At 41.7% G+C, this 21895-nt stretch overlaps 1 protein-coding gene across 2 annotated transcripts in view; it reads left to right on the top strand.

Annotated features, from left to right (window-relative positions):
- The first annotated feature begins 5759 nt into the window (after window positions 1-5759).
- Window positions 5760-21895, top strand: part of RIMBP2 (RIMS binding protein 2) — a 129484-nt gene continuing 113348 nt past the window's right edge. Inside the window, exons 1-2 of one of the 2 annotated variants that reach the window (XM_025895487.2) lie at window positions 5760-5942; window positions 6690-6824. In XM_025895487.2, coding sequence (XP_025751272.2) covers window positions 5811-5942; window positions 6690-6824 — 267 coding nt within the window. In that variant the 5' untranslated portion in view covers window positions 5760-5810. Of the gene's footprint in view, window positions 5943-6689; window positions 6825-10220; window positions 10313-21895 lie in introns of those variants that run through there. The other variant, XM_025895486.2, reaches the window with a different exon arrangement.

The raw sequence follows: 21895 nt of genomic DNA, 5'->3' as shown, positions 1-21895 counted from the left end.
AGAAGGGCACATTTAGCCTACTCCTACAACACAGAGCTATTTCTCACCACGTATTTACACAGCTCCTCAATAGTCACTGATGGCAGGACTTAAAAAAGGAAAAAAAGTTCACCTAAAATTAGGTTCAGAACCATTATAAGAACCATAGCAGGTTCCTATGGAGGGCCTTGGGACGCTGGGGAGGATGTTGTGTGATGGGCACTTCTGGAGGGTTGACAGCCCGGGTAGGAATTCAGGAGGCTAATTTTAGGTTACAGTAACCTTGCCCTGTGCCTGGAGATTTGATCCACCCCAAAGGGTCACCCACTCTGTCTGCCAGGACGAGCTGGGGGAAGAGCTCTGGTGTCCTGCTCAGCCCCAGAGCCCGACAGCTGGGCACGCTTGGCTTTGGAGCTATTTATAAGACTTTTGTCAGAGTTCCCATTCGTACAGTTTCCCCCCCTCAGTGTATTTTTGGGTCTGATTACCCTTGCAGAATGAGGCAAATAAACCCACAGAACAAATCAGCCTCAGAAAGAAAAAAAACAAACTCACAGGACGATAAAATTCAGCAAGTGTTGAAACATATTTTTAATCGCAGTGGATATATTTATTTTTTTAATCCCTGAAATAGCAGAAATTACCATAAACTTCTAATAAGTTTGAAGAAAATAAAGGCAAAATCCCTGTTTCCCTGTAATCCAGCTGGATTCATGTACCCACAAGAGCTGATATATTTGTTTCTATGTCTTTTCCCATCGAAGCTGGTTGGTTGCTAAGCTATATCCAAGCATGTGCTAGGCAGGGTGACTCACAGACTTGTAGGCCAGGATGCTTTTCTTGGGTTTCCATTGAGCATTCTTTTTATCCCACACGGATATAAATAATTGCCCTCGCTGACTTTTCTATCATTCAGTACTAGGAAAGTAAATTTGAAATTATTTTAATGGCATTAAAATATGTCTTCTATGATTAAAGGGGAACTGTTTCATTAGCATCTGTTTATAACCTTCAAAGTTCTGCTCTTACACAGTGATACCCATCATGCCACAGCACAGTGTAGTAATGTAGAGAAGAAGAAATAAACACTGAATTGCTATAAAATAGTGATCATTTATGAGGGGAGAAAAAGAATATGTGTGTGATGTTCTTTTTAAAATGAATTATTTTATTGCTCTTTGAGATAAATCTGACAGGTTTGGGAGGAGGAAGTGAGGTTTCACAGACTTCACTGGTTTGGGAATGAGGGCTTGGAAGGCAAGATGTTTTTCCCATTTCTTCCTCTATGCTTAGGAGGGGAGACAGGCTGTAAGAACAGACAGGGAAAGAGAGGGTGTGGCAAGGCCAGGAAATAGAGGGTACCTCTGAGAGAGCCTTCCCTCTTGTCTTCCCCAGGGGTGGCAGTCTATGGCATCAGTGCCAGCTGCTGCTGTGATCAGTCCTGGTGGCAAAACCCCCCTTTTGCCCTCCCCATCTCCATCACAATGAGCTGTGACAACTTCATCTACACCTGGGGCCAGCTCAGTGTCCAGCCAAGAGCTCATTCAGTTTTATTTCTATTTTAATCTGCATTTATTATCCAGGTACTAAAGAACTAAAGAAAAGGAATTCATACTTATCTGCTGTACCAACCAGGCTTACATATATGGTCTTATTAAGGCTCCAGCAATGACAATTTGATTTTTTTTTCAATGCCTAATTCATGCCAAAACTGTTTGGATGATGATTCCACATGCACTGAGTTTCTTTGCTCACAGCCCCCTCTGCTCTTCCCTCTCAGGTGTGTTTGCACTGCTTGTGTGCATTTTTTCCCTCCAGTTTCAGTGTCTCTTAGATGTGGTGAGTTCCCACCAGCAGAACATCGCATGAAAACAAGAAAAATTCAGAGACCATGTGGGAAGGGACATTGTTTTAATTTTCCGGCAAATATTTCTGGATTCCTCCCAAGCATCCTGGCCCGTAGCAGAAATCATCACAGCTCGAGCAGTGACAGATGGTTTGTGTTTGTGGTACGAGCAGCTCTAATGACCACCTCTGGTTCACAGGCAGCGACTGCAGAACAGCTACATGAGAGGTTCCTTTCCCGTTCCAGGCAGCTATTTGCTTCATTAGAACCAATTCACTTCTTCTTTCTACTTGGTTTGTTGCTTTGTCCTCCTACCACCCTCTGCTGGTGGGTGATAAGATCATTTTGAGGCCTGACTAGAGAAAAGAACAGACTCTCAACTTCCTTTTCTGAAAAGAGCTTCTTGCTTGGCATTGCAAGGTTCCTCAAAAATGAAACCCACACCTCAAACAGTACTAAAGATCAAGTCATGCTGGCCAAATAGAGACAGCCTGACTCACCATCAGCAGAGAAAGCATGAAAATAAGGGTAGTGGTGTTTGGAAAAACAGATCTCAGGCACTTTGTTTACCCTCTGGGAGCGGTCTTGGTTATACAAGATTAAATGTTATGTAAAGTAAAAAAAAAAACAGCTGCTTTGCCAGTGCTTATAGACAGCACACACAGCGAGGGACAAGGGAAATTTCATAGTGGAATTTCTTGTTAAGCATCCACGAGCAGAGGAAAGAGGGATCAGCCTTCCTAAAGGAAAGGGAACCAAGCTGCCTTGAACTAGGCAATATGGTACAAGGGCAATTTGCTAACTGCTTTATGATGTTTATTTAGGTTTGTAAGTTCTAGGACAAGACTGTCTTACACTGAATGTAGCACACTGTAAAATTGACGTGTGATTTAGCAATGCCTTGAAATTTAAAAAAGGAATCGATGTGAAAATCTCTGTCACACTTAAAATAGTATTGCCTGTTAACTCTGTACCCTGTCATTCTGTACTAGGAAACAGCAGAAGGAACAAAGGTCCCTCTTCGTGCACTTCTTTATCCCACTTAATTCCAGGGATGCAGCAGAAAGTGCCTGCTTTTGACTGAGTAATCTGATGAAGCAGTGCCATTTAGTGTTTAACTGCATGCTCCTCACATCCCTGCTGTTTTATCCATCTTCCAAATAAACCCAGGATGAGATTCTTCCTGAGACTGACAAGGAGACAAAACGACATGTAAGGAACAAATTGCTCCTGATAATATTACTTATTCCTTGGGTTGCAGGAGGTGTCTGCTGTCCTGTTCTGTGGCACCAGCACAGCTCACACCACAGTGGGCACTGCACAGGGCACTGCCACAGAGATGCCACGTCCTCTGCTGCTGCCTGAGTGCCACCTCTCATCCCTGCCATTGACTCTCTTTGTCTACACTTTGAAAGTTGTGCTTTGCCATGCAAGAACAAATTGATTTCAGACCAACAGAATCACTGAGACGTTTTAGATGTGCTCTGAGGTATTTTAATGAGCTATTGCTGCATTTCGTTCCACAGTCCAAAAAGGGCAACAAGAAAGAGAAACAAACATCTGAAAAGTCTCCACGCTGCAGATCTGAGGGCAGAAGCAAAGAGCAAAGCAGCTCAGTAAATGTTAAGAAGAGCAAGGTGAGTGTAACGTGCCCTAAAATCTTCCAGGGGCTTTCCTGCCAACTGCTGAAATGGCTGTCATGGCACTGGCACAAATCACAAGTGACAACATGGCAGGTGAAACAACTCTCTGCACCCTCCCTGGCACCTGGAGCACTGAGATTTATCTCAGGCTTTGCTTCCCCGATGTGTTTGTCTTGGTTTATGGTCCAGCACGAACTACGTAATTCTTTACAGTTTTAGGAGTTATGTTATGAGTGTTAACCAGTTACAGGACTATCCCATTATGACTTTTCTTTTTTGACTCTTCTAAGGAGAGTTATTTGCTGTTTTCATTGTAAGATACCTAATTTAAAATTTTGGTCCATTTGAAGTGATACCCCCCAACAAAAAAATTACATGCTGATATGAAACACCTTTTGCAATGATTCCAGCATATTAGTTTGCACACCAGGCTTCTGTTAGAGGGGGATCAACACCTTTTCTAAAAACACTGAGCTTGAGGTTGGCATAGTAGAAGGAAGAGGTGAGGATAACCTCAGGATGCCCTTGAGATGGAGACCCAGCACCCTGTTTATCTACAGAGAAACTGCTTTTCCAGTGACATTGGGGTGCATCAGTGATAGGGAACTTTTATCTGATGTTTCCTCTGATTCATCTTTTCTGTTCACTAATGGATCTGCTCTCCAGAGCTTTCAATGCTTCTCTCTCCAGTAGATACCAACGTGATAAAAAATGCTTTAAAAAAAAAATCAATAAACACTTAAGTGTTTGGCAACTCTCGGACTTTTTACTGTATCATTTACTCAGCAGTGTAATGCTTAAAAGAAGAAACTTACCTGTTAAATATTCATGTGCAGATTTAGCAGATATAACACCCTCCAGTTGGTTCTGGTTTTCTGGCTCCTCATTCATGACCAAATCAATTGTTCCAGAGCACAGGAACTGCGTTTGCTGGGGAGTGACACCTGATTTACCTGTTTGAGGTCAGTGTCAGGACCAATTTGTGAGAATCTCCCAGTATTCCAGGTTGGGGTTTCCACCATTCAAACTTTGGAGCCCTTTTTTGCTTTAAAAATTGCAGAGCCAGTGTGGGCTGGCCTGGTTGGCACAGCTGCATCTCACTGATGTTCCTCACCCCTTCCCTCTCTGCCTCCCCCAGGGAGGGGCTGGCACAGGAGGTGGAGCACATTGGCAAAGCTTGGCTCTGGGGGGGTCAGTTGTCCTTGGATGGGTTCCAAATGCAGGTGTGGGATGGATGTTGGTGCCTGGTGTTGGGGGGACTCATTTTGGGCAGCCCGAGGATGGTCCCTGATGGCCCCAATATGGGCACAGCCGAGCCCTTGTTAGGAAAGGGCATTTCAGAAAGGGCAAAACCTGCCCAGAGGTGGGGGAAAGGTGTGAGAAATGGCTCTGTGAGCACCCGGGGCTGGGCAGGAGGAGGAGGAGGAGCTGCAGGTGCCAGGCAGGGTCCCTGCAGTGGGATGGAGGGACCGAGGGGAGCAGCTCGTGCCAGAGGAGACCTGTCCTGGAGGGGAAGGTGGAGAAGTTGGAAGCTGAGCTGGGGAAAGGCGTGGGGAGAAGGTGTTGTTTTAATTTTTGCCTGTGTTTCTCACCACCCAAACCTACTTTTAACTGGCAACACATTAACTTTCCCCAAGTTGAACCTGTGATGGCAAATGGCAGGGGATTTTCCTGCCTGGTCTCAACCCCTGAGCTCTCCCGTGGGCTGAGAGCTGCTGAGCCTCAGAAGGGAGCCCCAGTTTCTCCCTCCACTCTCACACAGTAAGTCTGGCAGCACAGCAGCTGGTCCCAGGGCAGGGCTTGCAGCGTGGTGGAGCACACCTTTGGGAATGCAGCATCCTGGAGGTGCGTGCTCAGCAAGGAGAGCTTCCTAATGACTGTGCTGAGGGAAGGACAGAAGTGGTGGCTGAGCAGCAGCACTAGGTTGCCATCAAGTGGTAAATACATTGGTATTTAGTTAGGGATCATGGCTGGCTGGAATCCACTGAGTGGGGGAAAAATAAAAAAAAAAGGAAGGGAAAAGAAAAGAAATTGCTTTTCATTTCTTTGAGTCATCCCTATCTCTTTACTGGTGATTGATCATGGGAGATTGTCTCTCACTCACTTACAGTTTTAATGAAAGATCTGAGGAAGAAAAGTATCAAATAATTCACTTAGGGTATGATTTTTGAAGGGATTTGAATTATATTCTTTCCCTCAGACAAAACTTTAGCAAGAATGACATGAAAAATGTATTTTCTCTTTACCAGCCTGTCAACCCTTCAACTTCATTGACATTGTCATCCAATAACACCGCTGTCATCACAAAACCAATCACCAGAACACTTCCTCTAAAGCAGAAAATGCACTTTGTCAATGTTAGGGCTCAACATCTGCAAAATATCAACAAACATTCCAAAAGTATAAAAGATCTGGAGATCCAACTACTGCAAGGGGAGTGTGAAGAACTCAGAAATCAGCTCGGATTCCTGAGGGTAGGTAAAAATCCAGTTCTGTTCTTGGTATCTAACTATGCTGATAAACAGTAACTGAGAATAGTTTATTGATAGATCTGTTAAAAGCAAGTAGAAAAAAATGTTTTTCTGCCCATTTCTTATTCAAACAGAATGTTTGTTAACATTAAATATTGTGTAAATTATCACGTGTAGAGGAGAGTTTGGGTCTGAGTTCACAATATTTCTGGTTTAGACTCAAGACTTTCACTAGGGATATAAACTTTTACTTTGGAATACTCAGTGGCATTCCTGTACTCTGTAATTGCTCTTCTAGCATCTAAATCTTCTCACCATTGTCTTGTATTAATTTTGTACCCTGCCAGCAGCATCTCAGAGCCCTTTGTTACAGCAGCATTTCATGTAAGAGGAATAACTTCTAGTTCCCAAAGTTTGGAATTGCCCATCTTGTTTTCTACCTCAGTCTAGCCTGGACTGATTAATAGCCAAAAGTTCTCTAACAATGAAGTATTAGGGTGCTCGAGGTGTGGGTCGTTTTGCTGCTGGTGCTTGAAGAGACATCTTGCTTTTTAGGGGGCAGAAGATTATTAGATTAAACACAAAAAAAAAACCAAACAAAAAAACAAAACCAAAAACAAACAAAAAAACCCAAACATGCATAAATACAGCAGATGTTCTTGTTTAGTTAGAAATTCAGCTATGACAGATCATGTGTTACTGTCAGCACATATTTGACAAGATAGAAATTGAAAATGTCCTGTGTTGCAGGAAGGGCTGATGGGGCAGAAGTCGGGAGACCCAGAGGAGTTACTGAAACAGTCTCAGAAGGAGCTGCTGTGGCTTCAGAGACATCTGTCCTTCATCTCCACGGGAGGCCCTGTGTGTGTTCTGGCAGCTGCCAAGGTGAGCTCCTTTACTGTGCTCTCATTCAAAAAATGGAATTAGGGAGGGAAGGGTTTTATCACCATTCTTGTTTTATTGAAACAACACACTGCAAGATTTATTTTTCAGGTTAAGAGTGCTAAGAGGAAAATTCCTCTCTTAGGAGGTATTTTAAATAATTGTTTCATGTAATGCAGAAAGGCTGGAAACAACAAGAAATTCATTCTGACCTGTGAAAAGTTACGTAGTTAAAATGGCATTTCATAGAGCCCTTATCATCCACAGAAAGATGCCTTATGTTCTGTCTCTTTTTCTAAAGAAAACTGTCTGTCAGAAAGTGGAGTCATTATTTTGGATGTTATTCTGGGGGGATTTCTTGGCCTGCCATCCAGAGCTGTAATTCCCTTTCTTCTCTCAACAAAACTGATATATATGTGCATTCCTAGATGCCAGCAGCCCATCATCAGCATTGCTGCATCCAGCAAAAATTACTACCAAGCTATGTTTGGTAGTAATTAATGCTGATATTTGGCCATATAAACTACCAAATTAATGATAAAATGTTTATATTGATAAGTATTAATGCTGATATTTGGCCATTTAAGCTACCAAATTAATAATACAATGTTTATGCCAACAATGCCCTAACATCTTACAGTTGCAGCAAAAATGTCTGTTCTCATCTGCTGTGGCCTAATAGGTTACCTATGTCAAATTTTTATGACTCAAATTTCTTAACGTGTTCTTGGGATAAAGAATATGCTTTAAAATCTTCATAGCAGTGAATCTGTACTGATAGTTTAAAAAGTTAATTGATATTTTACTTTCAGAGTGACTTCACTGAATTTTTATTCGTGTCATTTTCCATGTTTTTAAAACAAGACTTCCTGAAAATTTATGATAATTTACATCTTTTATACATATATATATCCACACACCCCCATATACAGATATACATGTTTTAAATCTACCCATGAAAAGGAAAAAGAAAAGCTGGTTTGGTTCAATGGAACACATTAATAATGCCATTTTACAGTGATCTCATTGATTTTTCAAGTATCAGGGTGGCTTAGTAAATTTTTGGTTTGTTTGTACAAAAGCACCAAAAGGAACAGTTATGTTCATTTAGTCTCCAGCTCAGACAAGACAGATTTCCAAAATGTGTCACCTGGAATCTTCTGGTCTCACTTTGTGTCATATGCTGCAGATCTGGAGTCATTGATGAAGCACAGTGTGGTGAGTGCTGGTACAGTCAGAAGGAACATTTGAGTTTGAAGCTTGCATGGAGCTCAGCTGAGGGGGAAAAAAAAATCTAACTTGCCAAAATTAGGCTTTAAAAAGAAGAAAAAAAAAAAAGAAAACCATTTATGCCACGAACTGGTTAGAAAAGTAAGAGTGCACTTGCCTCATGATCAAAGTCATCATCTAATCTGGGAAGGAACATATGAACCTGAGTGGGAACAGCTTTTCTCTCCAAAAATGTCAGAGTTTTGTTCCCATTATAGTCGTGAGTAATCTCATGGAAGGTCATTTGGGGCTGAGATTTGCACAAAAGAGTGGTCTTGGATGCCTTATTTTTAGATGTTAGACTTTCCATTCAGAAAACTCGAGTCTTTCTAGAATGTGCCAAGGCAGACCTTCAAGGAAGAAAGCACAGATTGCCTATAACCCTTTTGCTCATGTATTTTTTTGCAGTATCACACAACCAGGGATCAGATCTTGAGCTGTTTCATTCATGTAATGAGGGACAGATTTTTCAGCAGCAGTTGCAGATTTTTCAGTTGCTTTGAAGATCACACTGTGTTGCTCTGCACCATACTTTAATTCCAAACCTCTGAAGAGAAATGTGTTTCATCCAAGTGGGAGTGGTGGTTCTCTTCTGCTGGAAGCTTTGGGGGTAACACCCTTAGCAAGGGGCTCAAATGGATTGATGGCTGAGAACTGGAATATCCAGAAATATAAGTAATGCCATTCTGGAAGGATTCCTCAGCTGTTTAGTAAACATCCCAATTCATGGTTCACATTGATCATGAACTAGAAGTCCAGATAAGACAAAACTTGAGAAAGATCATCTGACAAATCCCTCTTCCATGGCTCTTAATTCAGTGAAGCACCTGATGCTGATAGTTCTTGGAGAGCAGGGTGTTCCCATGCACTTCAACTTCATAAAGAACTACTAGGCTTTAGGGGAAATCTGACTCCTTTTGTTAAGGCCAAACTTCTCTGAAAATTCTCCTCCTCTTCCTCATTATGCCTGTTAGTAAAACTGTGGGAGGAAGACTGGTACCTGAAAGGGGACTGTGGGAGAGGCATTAATGAATGGAGAGATGTATTTCTGCAGATACTTTAACAGAATTCAATATCATAGTGCCTTGAGAGTGCAATATTTCTTTCCCCTGTTAAATACCAAAAGGAAAATGCAGAAGTTCCACTCAACATAACTTCAGATGTTTCTTTGATAGTTTAACCTTCACCAGCCTGGAGACTTCAGTTACATTATAGTGAACACACTCCCAAAGTGGTCAGGTCCTGTCAGTCAGATCATCTCTGCTGAGGAGAGAAAAAAAGGAACAAAAAAAAAAAAAAAAAAAAAAAAAGATGGGAAAAAGATTAAAGCTAGACTTCCAAAAACTAATGTATTTAAAATTTTTGCCTGCATCCCCTTAGAGCATCTCCCTCTGAAATCTTTCCCTGTATCCCCTTAGAGCATCTCCCTCTAAAATCTTTCCCTGTATCCCCTTCCAGTGTCTCCCTCTGGCTGCTGGGGAGATGCTGTTGCACCTCGGAAGTTTTGCGTGAATTCACCGCACGCAGTTTTGAGAAGGAGCAAAGGCAGAACGGTGGGGATGCTCCAGGTAATCTGCCTTAATGCCCCTTCTGCATCGGGCTTTCTGCGCCTTCCATTGGGCGGGCCGGGCAGCGTTAAAAAAAAAAAAAATAAAAAATTGCCGCTCGCATTTACAGTTCATTGGTTCGTGCCAGCAGGCCACGGATGACCTACTGAGAAGATCCTGTGATAGCATTACTCGGGAGGTAAAATAAAATCTCCCGACACCCGCCTTCCCCCTCCCTCCCCCGTGCGAGACGCAGCCCCGCCGCGATGCCGCCCGCCCGCCGCTGTGGGGCTGGGGCGGGTGTGAGAGGGGCGCTGGCACTGGGGACAGCCGGCAGGGACAGGGACAGCCGGCAGGGACAGCGGCACAGCGGACAGCCGGCAGGGACAGCGGCACAGGCAGGGACAGCCGGCACGAAGGGAAAGCCATCTTGGTGCGCGTCTGCGAGCGAGCGCCGCTGTCTCATAGGCTCCGGCAGCTGCTGCATGGCCGATGATGCTCGCCCGCCCCGTCTCCCCCTGCCTGCCTGCAGCCGGCTAATGAATCATTCCTAGCCGAGCGCTGGCCGTGCCAACACGCCGATGCTGCCGCCGTCCTCTGCCCGGCTCTGAGCTCACACGGCCACTGCGGCTCCGCTCCCGGCGATGATCTCGCTCAGCTTCGCTCGCTTTGAAGGTACGCGGAGATTTATTTCTTTTTCCCCCCTTTTCCTAAAAATAGCTGTTTCTCCGTTAAATGCTTTTTTTTTTTTTTTTTTTTTTTTTTGAGGGTGGGAGGGCTGAAGGTTTGTGTGCGGGGGGGAGAATCCTCTTTTTAGCTGGCGGTGATGCATCAGGAACTCTTGTCACGGGCAGGCAAACTTTATTATTCTGCAGCAATTCGGTGATGCCCTTCACTGAATCTTTTCTTCTAGGTGCTGCTTAGAATAATAAAATGTGTTAGCACCGTGCATGAGCACTAGGTAAAGGGATTAAACTCTTGCTAGATTATTCCATCCTCCCTCCGATTGATGTTTAATCTGATGTCATTTTCCAGTCACTTTTAAGGTTTCCAGTAGAATAAACACTATATTGCCAGGCTCGATGGGGCTGTGTTTCTGGTCTGTATTAGTGTCTGTGGGCAAAGTTAGTGATGATACTGGCTGGCAGCTCTCCCCTGCCCCCCCAGCCCCAAGCATGGTGCATATGCACAGTATGTGTTTGCTTTGCAAATGTATATTGTCGTGTCATGGCAAAGTCATCGATGTGACTGCTCCTCCACAGAGATACTGCTAATGAAATGATGTGTGCTATTTGTCTGGCATCTGATGCTAAATTAGACCAACTGCACATAAATACCTCATCTTTTTTTGGTAGAGACATCTGCAGATAAATACAGATGGATACATATCCATATGGACACACTATACATAGCAGTATTTAGGGGAAGTGTGTCATGTTTATGAGCATGTATGACAGAATAATAACATTTTATTACAACATATGCAAATAAATACCAGTTAATTAGCACGTACCAGTGTGCTGTGCTCAGTATTATAGGGGATACTGCAGGGGTTTTTATTAACCTCTTTTCAAAATTGACTATTGCTTAAAGCATTGGGCAGGGGAGGTGTGTCTTTCCCGGAGTGATGTGATGGTCGACATTACAGCTGTACATGGTCTTAGTACAATTTTAACTGAGCAAAATCTGAAAGCATGTGAAGCCTTTGGTTTTTTCTTTTTAAACTGCTGCTGTCTGTTCTTTTAGTGGTAAAACACTGACTGGGCTTTTTTTCGTCCAGTGCAGGTAGTGATGCAGAGTTTATATATAAAATAACTCAGCAGAATAACTTATTAATGAGCCTTGACAGTGCATCTAGTAAATACAGTGCCTGCTCCTTAAGGGATTGGATATATTTTGAAGAAATGCCTAAATTCAAAGCCATTGATTTTAACATTAAGAATTGCACCAATTATGCTGAGACAGAAAAAGAATACTATGATGCCAACATCAAAACACAAGTAAGGACTATTGCTTAGCAAGGTAGAAGAGCTACCTTGAGAAAAAAGCATGAAATATTTAAACACAGACCAAACAGTAGAGAGGAAATTATAGCATTCCCCTAAATTCAATAGATAAAAAATAGCAGTGCACGTGAACTGATACGAAAGTTACTGTAGTCACATTGTATTTCGACTTTTTTAATCAGAAGGTGTTACATTTTTATTAGAGGAGGGCTTTCAAGTCTACCCAGTTGACAAATGAGGAAGGTAATTCAGATCAAATCTTAGAGATGTCAGCCAGGACTCACCACTGTAGACATCCTTTGAAGTACATGTGTTACTTCTAGTACCCCAAAGGAGGGTGTTGGGGGTCTTTTTTAGGTGCCTCTTGGTTATTTTTTGTCTTGATCTGATGGTCTTGGTCAGTGGCTCTGTGCAGACTATTTTCTTTTTTGATAAGGAAAAGACCTACTCTAAATGAAATTAGTGAAATGGTCATGCTGCCTGCAGACTGGAAAGCAACTCTGATTTTTTCATAATTCCATACCTGAAACTATATTTCAGCCTGCTAAAATGCAGCATGACTGTATGTTGGAGGCATAAGAGAGGCACAGTGTTATTACATACAACTTCATATATTTGTGTGTACCTGGAGCACCCTTTTGAGAAATGCAATGTGCTGAATTTTCTAGAATTATAACCAAATTACAGCTTTAAAACAGCACATGGTTTTTAGGGGTAGGAGAAGCGAGATGGAACAAAATATGGGACAGTGCAGTGCCACAGATTTCTGCATGAAAATGGTCAGAATAGCTGATCCCTGCTACTTTAGGTAACTGGCTATTACAAGCTCAGAAATCTTAAGCATCTCTCTCTATATGTGGCCAATCTCATATTTATGCAAGCTAGGTATGTACTTTTGCATACATACAAAATATGTATCTCTTTGAATGTCAGCTTATTCTATTTTAGATGTGTCAGATGTGCACACACACTGTAGGTTAGACAGGTGTGGGATATTGAGCATGAAATGAATGTATAAGCACAACAGTGTTCACTCTGGCAGTGGCTGATTACAAAAGTCTGAGCCTTCCTGGATTGCCACAGGAGAAATAAGATGCCTGGGATCACTGGATAATTTGTATCCTCTGGTGTTATGGGTTTTCTTTTTTGTGTGTCAAATGCCCCACCGCATATTGAAATTAAATATCCAAAATCACTCTGACTGCACTCTGTGAAAAGTAACTGGTTGGTGATGCATCACTGTCTTGCCCTTTCACGGTGTATGTTGAGTGTTTGAGAGTCAAGGCTGTTTGTCATTTCATTGAAATTGTTACAGGCCTTTGTCACTGCTACAAAATGTGTCACAGTAGCTGAAATATTTGTTAGTCACGACTTTTTTGCCTGGGACTTGTTTTTGGGTTATTATTCAGCAAAAGCTCCTGACTGAAGTGGAATTTTGTGTAAATCCTTTGTTTCCCCTGTTCATAGCATCAGCTTGCATGTCCAGTGAGCTCTCTGATAGAATGGCAAAGCTGAAGAGAAAACAGTTCCTCACTATCATTTTGAAAATCTTTCCGTGCACAGCACTAAGTGATCAAAATCTATTTAAGATTTTCTGGAAAACACCTTTTGCCACTGATGATTCTCTCTCTTCTGACTGTTGATGTTCCTCCTAAGCTACCTGTCCACCACAGATGAGAATTGTGGTGAAGCATTGCTGACAGCAGTGTTTTCTCACTGCTGTTAGAATTGAAAAAAAAAACAAAACAAAAAAACAATATCATGATTAAAAAGAGAAGTGGAGTGTAGCCACAGTGCTGGGAAAATGCAGCTCCTTCAAAGCAACGTGTCATGAAACAACTTTTCTGTTCACTGGTGGAAAAGAGGGCTTTTGTCAGCCTTATTTGCCCAGAGTGGGCTCTTGGGAAGTGGCAGTGATACCATTTCCCTGGGAGAACAGGCAGAACATCATCTGGAGCAGCTGGTTGACTCTGGAGTTTGAATGTGGTCACTGAGGGTTTCTTTGCTAACTGTAGCCATCCTGTTAAACCACATGTTGGAGGCATGTTCATCCTGTAAATTATGATTGTAAAGCCCTCTGTGGTTGGGATTTTGGTGAGGAAATTGAGAGTGGCTTAAAGGCTCGTGGCTCAACACTCTGGCTTGTGCTTGTGACGTGGTGCTTGATAAGGAAACCAGAGTGTGACTTCCAGCTCTGCCACAGATTCTGTGAATGGCCCTGAGCAAAGGATCTCGTGGGCTCTGCTCTCTTTCTGTAAATGGGAATAATAATGAACCCTTTCCACTACATTCTCTTTATTTTATCTGCTTAGGAAATGAGAATTTCACACCAAATACTGTTTTCTCCATTAGGATGCTGAATCCCAACAGAGGCTTCGAGATGCTACTTATAAATCACTTGACAGTCTGCATTGTGCCTTGTTGCTCTCTAGTATAATATTGCCGAGTGCCAGAAGAATCTGAATTGATTCTGAGCTTTCTGGAATAACATTTTATTAGCTAAACTTTCTGTTGTGCCCCTGGGGTATGTTCAGTTTGGAGTGAAGAGCCTTCTCTCCCTGCTGGTGGCAGTGGTTTGGTAGAAACATTTACAGAGCAAATGTCAGGACAGAGGAAATGGGCCTGTAGTTCGATTTTTTTTCTTTTTTTTTTTTAAATTGTCATAAGGTTTAATATTTTCTCTTACAGTGTAGCACTTGATTTCTAAGGCAGTAATGTTACTGTGCCCAATATTTGATGCTCATTAGGAAGAAGCAGCAGTGCAGGGTGTTACTGTGAAGAATCAGGAGGAAGGCAGTGCAGATATAACAGGATACCACAGTCTCTCTTCTCTGTCCTCATCTGGTGACAATTAGAAACCATCTTCCATTTTTTTCCTTTAAGATCATCCCACAACAAGCTCTTCAGTGTGACACCTTCCTTAGGGCCTGAGCTGAGCTGATGAGCAGCCAGCTTATGGGCCTCTTTCCTTCCGTGCTCCACCTCCTCTGGGACTAGACTGATTTATTTTCTTTTATTGAGGAGCATAAATCAATTTATAGACATTTCATTAAGTTTTTACACTGGATATGTGGGGGGAAAATTACAACAATACCCTTCTCACCAACTTTGAAAGGAAAATAAGGTTAAGTTGTTTAGGGTTGGCTGAGAAAAATACTAAAGTGAGAGTAAATTCCTGCAGAATTGGGTATTTATTCTGAGGTTTTACTATTTCAGCTCCTGCTGGATATTTCTCTGCCTCCTTCTCATACAGTTGAAAAATGCTATTTGTTACTCCTGTATGGCATATCATGGTGCCTTTTCACTGGTATGGACAGTGCATCTGTAATGAGTACATTGTCCAGCTCACTTAAAGATATTCTCTGATATTAATCAGCAGGGGCTTTTGTAGATCTGTGCCAGCTTACACCCAGAGGGATAGCACAGCACAGTATCCCTGGGAGTGTGCTAATGGGCTAAACACCTTACTGGAGACAGATAGAATTGATGGTGCTTAGGATTCAGCTGGATGAAGCTCCCAGTTGTCACTGTAACGAGCAATATGTGGTTGAATCTGTCCCCTGTTCACTGAATTTTCCCTCTCCTGTGACATTCTGAGTTTTACCTATTTGTTAAAACCTCCTTTCCGTTCTCCCCACTTCCCTGCCCCGAATTCTGAACGAAGTTTGGCACATGAAGAATATTCCCTGTCAGTTCCAGGAGTATATTCCTTCCTTTCTCTCTTGTTTACCGCTTGCTAATTAAATTTTGTAGGTGGCAGTTTGAAATCTTAGTGGGACGTGTCATGTGACTGCTAATGCTCTGCAGATCTCTATTACATAACCTTTAAGTAGTTTGGGAAAATGTGCTTGTGTCATACTGGGCCTGACATAAGGCTCTGTCTGAAGCCAACAGTCTGATCAGGTTTTTTTATGTACAGTGACTGTAGAAATCTTGTGGATGGTTTGTTCTGGCACAAGATTTGTGCCCTCGGTTGTCAGGTCAATTGTCTTACTTCCCTGAGATGCTTTGCAGTCGGCTGTGTCTGCCTTTCCTGCAGGGCAGAGGAGGGGAGGGGTTAGATTTAAACACTCTGGCATGCCAGGTAATGATCAAATGAATATTAAATGCAGGATGCTAGGATCCCTTCTGTTCTCCTGAGAGCTTTGCTTGTCTTGGCTTTGAAGTGACCAGAGAACAGAACAAACAGAGAAAACCTCTCAGTCTCCCCCCCCCACCCCTTCACCTCCTCTGGACCTTAACTGCTGCATTATGCAAAATGAAAACATGAATCAATAGAGAAGTTTAAAAACATGCTATGGAGGGACGATCAATTTTTAATGCTTGGTAATTCATTAGGTTGCTGTTTTGCTAAAGACGTACTTTTAGCAGTGACAGCATTGTATCCACTCACAGAATAACAGCTCCTCTCGCTTTCTCTGAACCTGCACCAACTTTTGGTCCTCCTTCCCGGACAGTTTCACATTTTTGTTGTGTAAAACTTATTTGTACACCATCCAATGCAGCTCCAGCACTGCCCTGCTGATGGACCAGCTCTGTGCCCTGAAGAACGTAAGTCTCATTTTGGTTTCCTGGCTGGGGTGTGGTTGTTGGAGCTGGGTCCTGTTTGTGGCTCTGACCTGTGTTTTCCAAGAAGCCACAGACGCTCCTGCCTCAGTTTCTTTATCCGTTGGGAAGGCTCAGTGGGAATAAACCTCTGTGGCCTTGCAACAAAAGTTGCAGTTGGAAACTAGGAAGACCTGGATGAAATTTTGGGTGTTGGTTTATTTTTTTAGAAAGATATCAGATTTTCCAGTTTATAATTTCTTATTGAAATTTGTGATTGTGTGAAGCTGCACTTTGTTCTAGAGTAGCCTTTAGCCTGTAATAACACTTTTCAGTAAAAGCTCTTTACTGAGTACTGAAGAATGATGGTTGATAACATTCTGTCCATTTTGCAGATGAGAAATTTTCAATGTGCTTTAGGTTTATTTGCCCAAGATCATTCAGCAGGGTCGATGGAATTGGGATATGGATATTGTTTGCAGAGTCCAACCTAACATTTATCCACTGGATTGCTTCTCTTAATTAAATGTTGTATAAGAAAGGAGGAGGGGGAAGTATTGATCTCCTAAACCCAGACTTTTTTTTTGCTTCATTTTAAATTAACTGCCTATGTGCTACTCATAGTAATGGATTTGTTAATGTATTAATTTTTAAAAAAATTACTACTAACATAAATCATGGTGGCTGGAGTGAGTTTGTCTGTTCTGATGGCTGCCTGTTCACCTGCTGGGTGTACTGGAACTGCAAATGTCTCCCTGCTGGAAAGGTTCTCTGTTGCTCAACAGTCTTTAACCTTCTATATAAATGTATGTATCATACACTACTCCCTGTGATTTGGTAAATTTGGCTTATTTGAAGATTAAGTGGGTAGAGTTAACACTGCTATGTTATCATACTGGATGAATTAAAATCAGAACAAAGAAACAACTGTAAAGCAGTTTTATGGGGTTTTTTGTAGGGCAGTTGGGTACAGCTTTTGTGTTTTAAAGGGAAGCTGTCCTGGAGGCAGTTGTTCCTGTTAATAATGTGCCCAGATGAGCTTTTTGGGATGTGAATCTCTTCCAGTTGATGTGCTGTACAGTCACAAAGGGACAAGAGAGCTGCCACCCTGGCAAGCTACATCCTGGATAGTTTCAGGATGCAATAAGTGGCTGACCCAAACAAATGAAGGAATGAAGCCTTTGAATAACTTACAGTAGAATATCTTTTCTTGCCCTATCAGCAATAATCTGATATCTGCCTCACCTGAACTGCCTGTGCTCTGTGGGCTTGAGGATTCCTCCCAGGGAGGAAATACAAGCAGGGATTTTATAAACCTTAGAGTAACATCCTGTACAAACACTATTGATAAGGGAGAGGGAGCTGGAAGGAAGGGTTGACCCTTCGTGTCAGATCCATCATAGCTCTGATGGCTCAAATGGACTGCAGTTTATTTCCTGCAGTGGGGGGAAGTCACACCTTTCTCTCAGAGTTCCAAAAGGTGAAGTTTCTTATGCAGCCAGGGTACAGCAGCCCTGCTCAGTGACTTCTTGGTAGATATTGATCCCAGCTCTTAGATGCAAATGAGATTTTTGCCAGCTTTGATATCAATAGTTGTTAATTATCACAAACCCTAAGCCTTCTGCATAGGTTACAACCCTTCTAATTTGAAAAAATTTCTGTTTAATTTCTGTAAATACTGTTAAAAGGAAATAAAGCAGATAGAGAGCTTCAAGCTGCTGATATTTTCATAATCTAATGCCAGACGTTTTATAAATACATCATTTTTTTTCTTGATATATGGATTATGGAAATTATCTTAAAATAAGACAGAACAATTTAGAAAGCAAGACAAGCTGTCTGTGATGATGAGAGCTCAAAGAATCAAACAGTGAATGAGGTCACTGTGCTGCTGACACCACTGGAGTGATATACTTGTGTCTGTGGGGCTCAGGTGGTTCCATTGACCCTTCGTGGAAAAATTGCTCTGAGCAGAAAGCAGGAAACGATGCTGAAAACATAATATTTGTGTACTGTAAATAAACAAATACCCACGTTCCATTAAACATGACTGGCAGTGTTGGTGCAACAAGTGTGTGGCATTGGAAGTGACACCAAGCAACTGGAGCATTGCCTGGTTCTGATCTGCAGGAAGAGCTGCTGGCCAGGTCCTGAGCACCAGCTCCACTCAACAATTCCCAAACAGCTGCCAGGCCAGACATCCAACTGGACACAACAGAGTGATGCAGCATTTGAGGCAGCACAAAGGAGAAGCCTCCTTCTCCTTCCTCCTCACCCCACTTTTTAGCCACTTCCAGAGGTGTTGTCTCCCCTCCCCTCCCCCTATTGTGATTTGTGGAACTAAAATTTAGTCTGTTAGATAAAGAGTTACCAGAGCATTTAGCCAGTGTTGTTGATTTTTAATGTTTTATTTAATAGCATTTAAGAGACCATGCTGCTGTTGGAAATTATGTTTTCTCAGCTCTGACTTCTGTAACTAAGTAACAGGAAATTTTCCCTAACACTGTAATGTGTGCATGGAACTGGGCTCCAGTTGAGTTGGAGGGCATGTTAAGCCCTGTGTGCTTTGGTGTTTTGTTAGTATTTATGAGATCTTACTCCAGGCCCTGTAGGAGACTTATAGATTATACTGCAGGAATTTACTGTGGGGATTTTGTGCCTTTTTCTTAAGCACCTGATAGCCCATTTTGCCTGGACTGCATGGGTCTGGAATCTGATCTAGCCTGGCCATTTCTATCCCTTTTCCTTACAATCCCAAAGAATGACTGTCAGAAAAGAGTCTTTATGTACATTAATGTTGGAATTGGGTTTGTGGATATTTTTTTTTTTCATCTTAAATGGGAGAAATTATTTAGCCACAAAAAGAGGAAAACCAAAATCAGAGAGTATTTCTTCAATTAGTGGATTTGGATATTGTTTCCGGAGAGGTTATAATGCCATGGGTAGTTTTCATCCCCCTCATCTACATGAAATTAGTTTGTGAAAGAAGGTCTTTTGTGCACCAGGGAAGGTGTCTGGAGCAAAGCATTCACTTGGGCTGGTGGTTTTTGGGTTTTTCCCAGCCTAGTTTGCCTATTTTGTAGCTCTTCTTTGTAGAAGTCAGATCAGAGGCTGCAGGATTTCTCAGGCATCTGAACGAGGGAGGAAGAAATGGAGAGGCTTAAAAAAAACCCAACAGAGTGAGAAGGTGGAGTGGAAAACAAAGGGAGGGAGGTAAATCAGAAACCTTGATGATAAACCTACAGAATTAAGAGGTAGCATCCATTTATTTTCCACAAGGAAAAGGGATTCTACCATTGTCTGTCCAGGCTTGCATATTCTAATTGTTTGGTGTACGTGACAGCTTGGTTGATGCAATACTGAGTTCAGAAATTCTCTTTGTCAGATACTGATGAATGACAGCATCCTTAGTTCATTGTCTTTGGTCCTGTCTTTGTCCTCAGTAATATATTACAATTTAGCTTTTCACAAGCTTGTAATTCATGGACTACTGCCCCTTCCAAACTAAAATTTACAAGTAAGCAAAAAGGGACTGTCTTTGACATCAAATCTGCCTTGAGGGCAAAAATATTTTGTTTGTGGTGTGTAATACTTGGCAGGAGAACAGAATTTTCATAGCAATCATGGCTCTTAGAAAAATACAGATTTGAGGCACGTAGCACTGTTTATTGTCTTTTTATTCTCTGCAACAGTCATTAAAAGTATAATTGCTGGCGTTAACTAGGAAGAATAATACATGTCCATGAGCTGCAGTGCTTCTAGATGTCCATGTTTTTCCTATTGTCAGATTCCTCAATTTATTGGAATAACTTCAGGGCTGAAAAGGTTTTCTTTCCTGATGGGTTGGTGCAATATATCTAAATTCAGATAGGTGGTAAATCTTTTCTCACGTGCATAAATCCCACTCTTGCAATCCAGTGCAAGTGTGCATGGGGAAAAAAAATCCATTTGGATTTTTATAGTCCCATCAAACCTACTTTATGGAAGAAGGCCTGTGAAATCCCACAGGAATGTTCCACTACCACTATCCATCATTATTGGGTTGATAATGGGCTACTGTTACATAAGCAATAAAAACATCAAGTAAATACTTCGAGGGAGTTCTCACAACATCCTACTCTGTGTTGCACCTCTCTTAAAATTACCACACACACATTTGAAAGGGCAGGAGAGAAACGTAAGGAACAAACCAGATTATTTCCCTCATGAATAATTGCAACCATTTACGTACAGTGAGAAATGCTTAAAATGCATCTTAAAGCTCTACCTTTTTGTGTCAGTGGAGGATTTATGCTCGAGGAAGAGCATGGGAACAAAGATGAATTGGAACTGGAGCAGGCAAAAAGCAAGGGCCATATGAATAAACCAGGAGTTTGGGGAGCTTATGTTACGAAACATTAAAAGAGCTTATTATTTGTTGTCTAATAGTGACAAAATGACAAGGTAAGTCTGATTTCATGACTAATTCTGACTCTCAGAGTTTTTAAAGTTAAGCATGTGCTTAGTGCTCCAATTCAAACCCCAAGAGATTGTCAGGATGATAGAAGGGTTTAGAAATGTTATAAAGCTGTTCATTTTTAGTGTAACTTTTCCACAGCATCTGTCTGGCCAAGGTTTAACCTGGCTTCAGTTCTTACCTTATTGAAGTGCTTCATGGTTGAATTCAGTAATTTTCAATGAACCCTTTCCAAGTGCTGCATGAATGCCATTTATGTAAGAAAACACCTTTTTCTTTTCAGTCTTTACATGGTGCCTGTGGTATTTTTCTCAGTGTGGGTGACTGAATATTTTTAAATGCAGAGTTCCTAACTAAAAGATATATCTGCTCTGGAAGCCCAAGGTTTCTCCTGATCTCTCACTGCCACAATATTTGGTGTATTGTGAATAGTTCTGCTGTTCATTTTTAGGTTTTTCCCAAAGGTGTTCTTGGGAAAAGCAGAATCTTATTTCAAATTGTTATTACTGTGGGGCCAAATACATTGGGTTATTATTTGTGCTGTCTCAAGAATACCTGGGCAGGTTTATGCCAAATAAAAGACAATCATGAAAATGGAGGAGAATCATCCAGGGAAATTTAACACTTTAATAGCACACCCAAAGGGGAATGTCTGTTATTAAATTGAAGAGATGGGGAAGTGATTTAAAGAACATAACAATTGATAGAACTCGCTAACAGCCACGTAAGGATAATTTAAAGCATGGTGTGTGTTTGTTTGATTCAACTATGAAGAGAAAATTGAAGTTACATCTGTATACTTAGCAGCAAAACTTCATTAAAAGTTAAAATAACAAACAACATGTGCCTCAAAAAACCATTCAGACCATGGTCATGTGAAGGGAGAAAAGAGAGCAGGCACAAAACTGAAGACAACCAAAGAGTGACAGTCCCTCATGCATCTGCTTCAAGTAATGAGCTATTAACAGATATTCAATTTTTCTCAATAAAGGTACAAAAGAAGGTCATGCTAATAAGTGACTACATTTATGGTAAGTTTTCCCCGTTAAAGATGATCTACTTTTTGCCATCACTTTGTGTTCTTTTCGATTTATCTCTGTTACCTGGACTGCTCATCATGGATTACTGTCGCCTTTTCCATCCTTTCAGTCTCCAGGAGGATTGCAGAGCAGCTCTGCTGGAGCCCACCCTGAAGATCAGGTTGCAAACGATTAAACCCACAGCAAACAGGCTTATTTTGTTTTCTTAGTC

Source organism: Manacus vitellinus, unplaced genomic scaffold (genome assembly GCF_001715985.3).
Source record: "Manacus vitellinus isolate BGI_N305 unplaced genomic scaffold, ASM171598v3 scaffold_31_pilon, whole genome shotgun sequence".
Taxonomy (NCBI): domain Eukaryota; kingdom Metazoa; phylum Chordata; class Aves; order Passeriformes; family Pipridae; genus Manacus; species Manacus vitellinus.
Note: the sequence above shows the minus strand (reverse complement) of the source record. Positions and strands in the feature narration are given on the sequence as shown.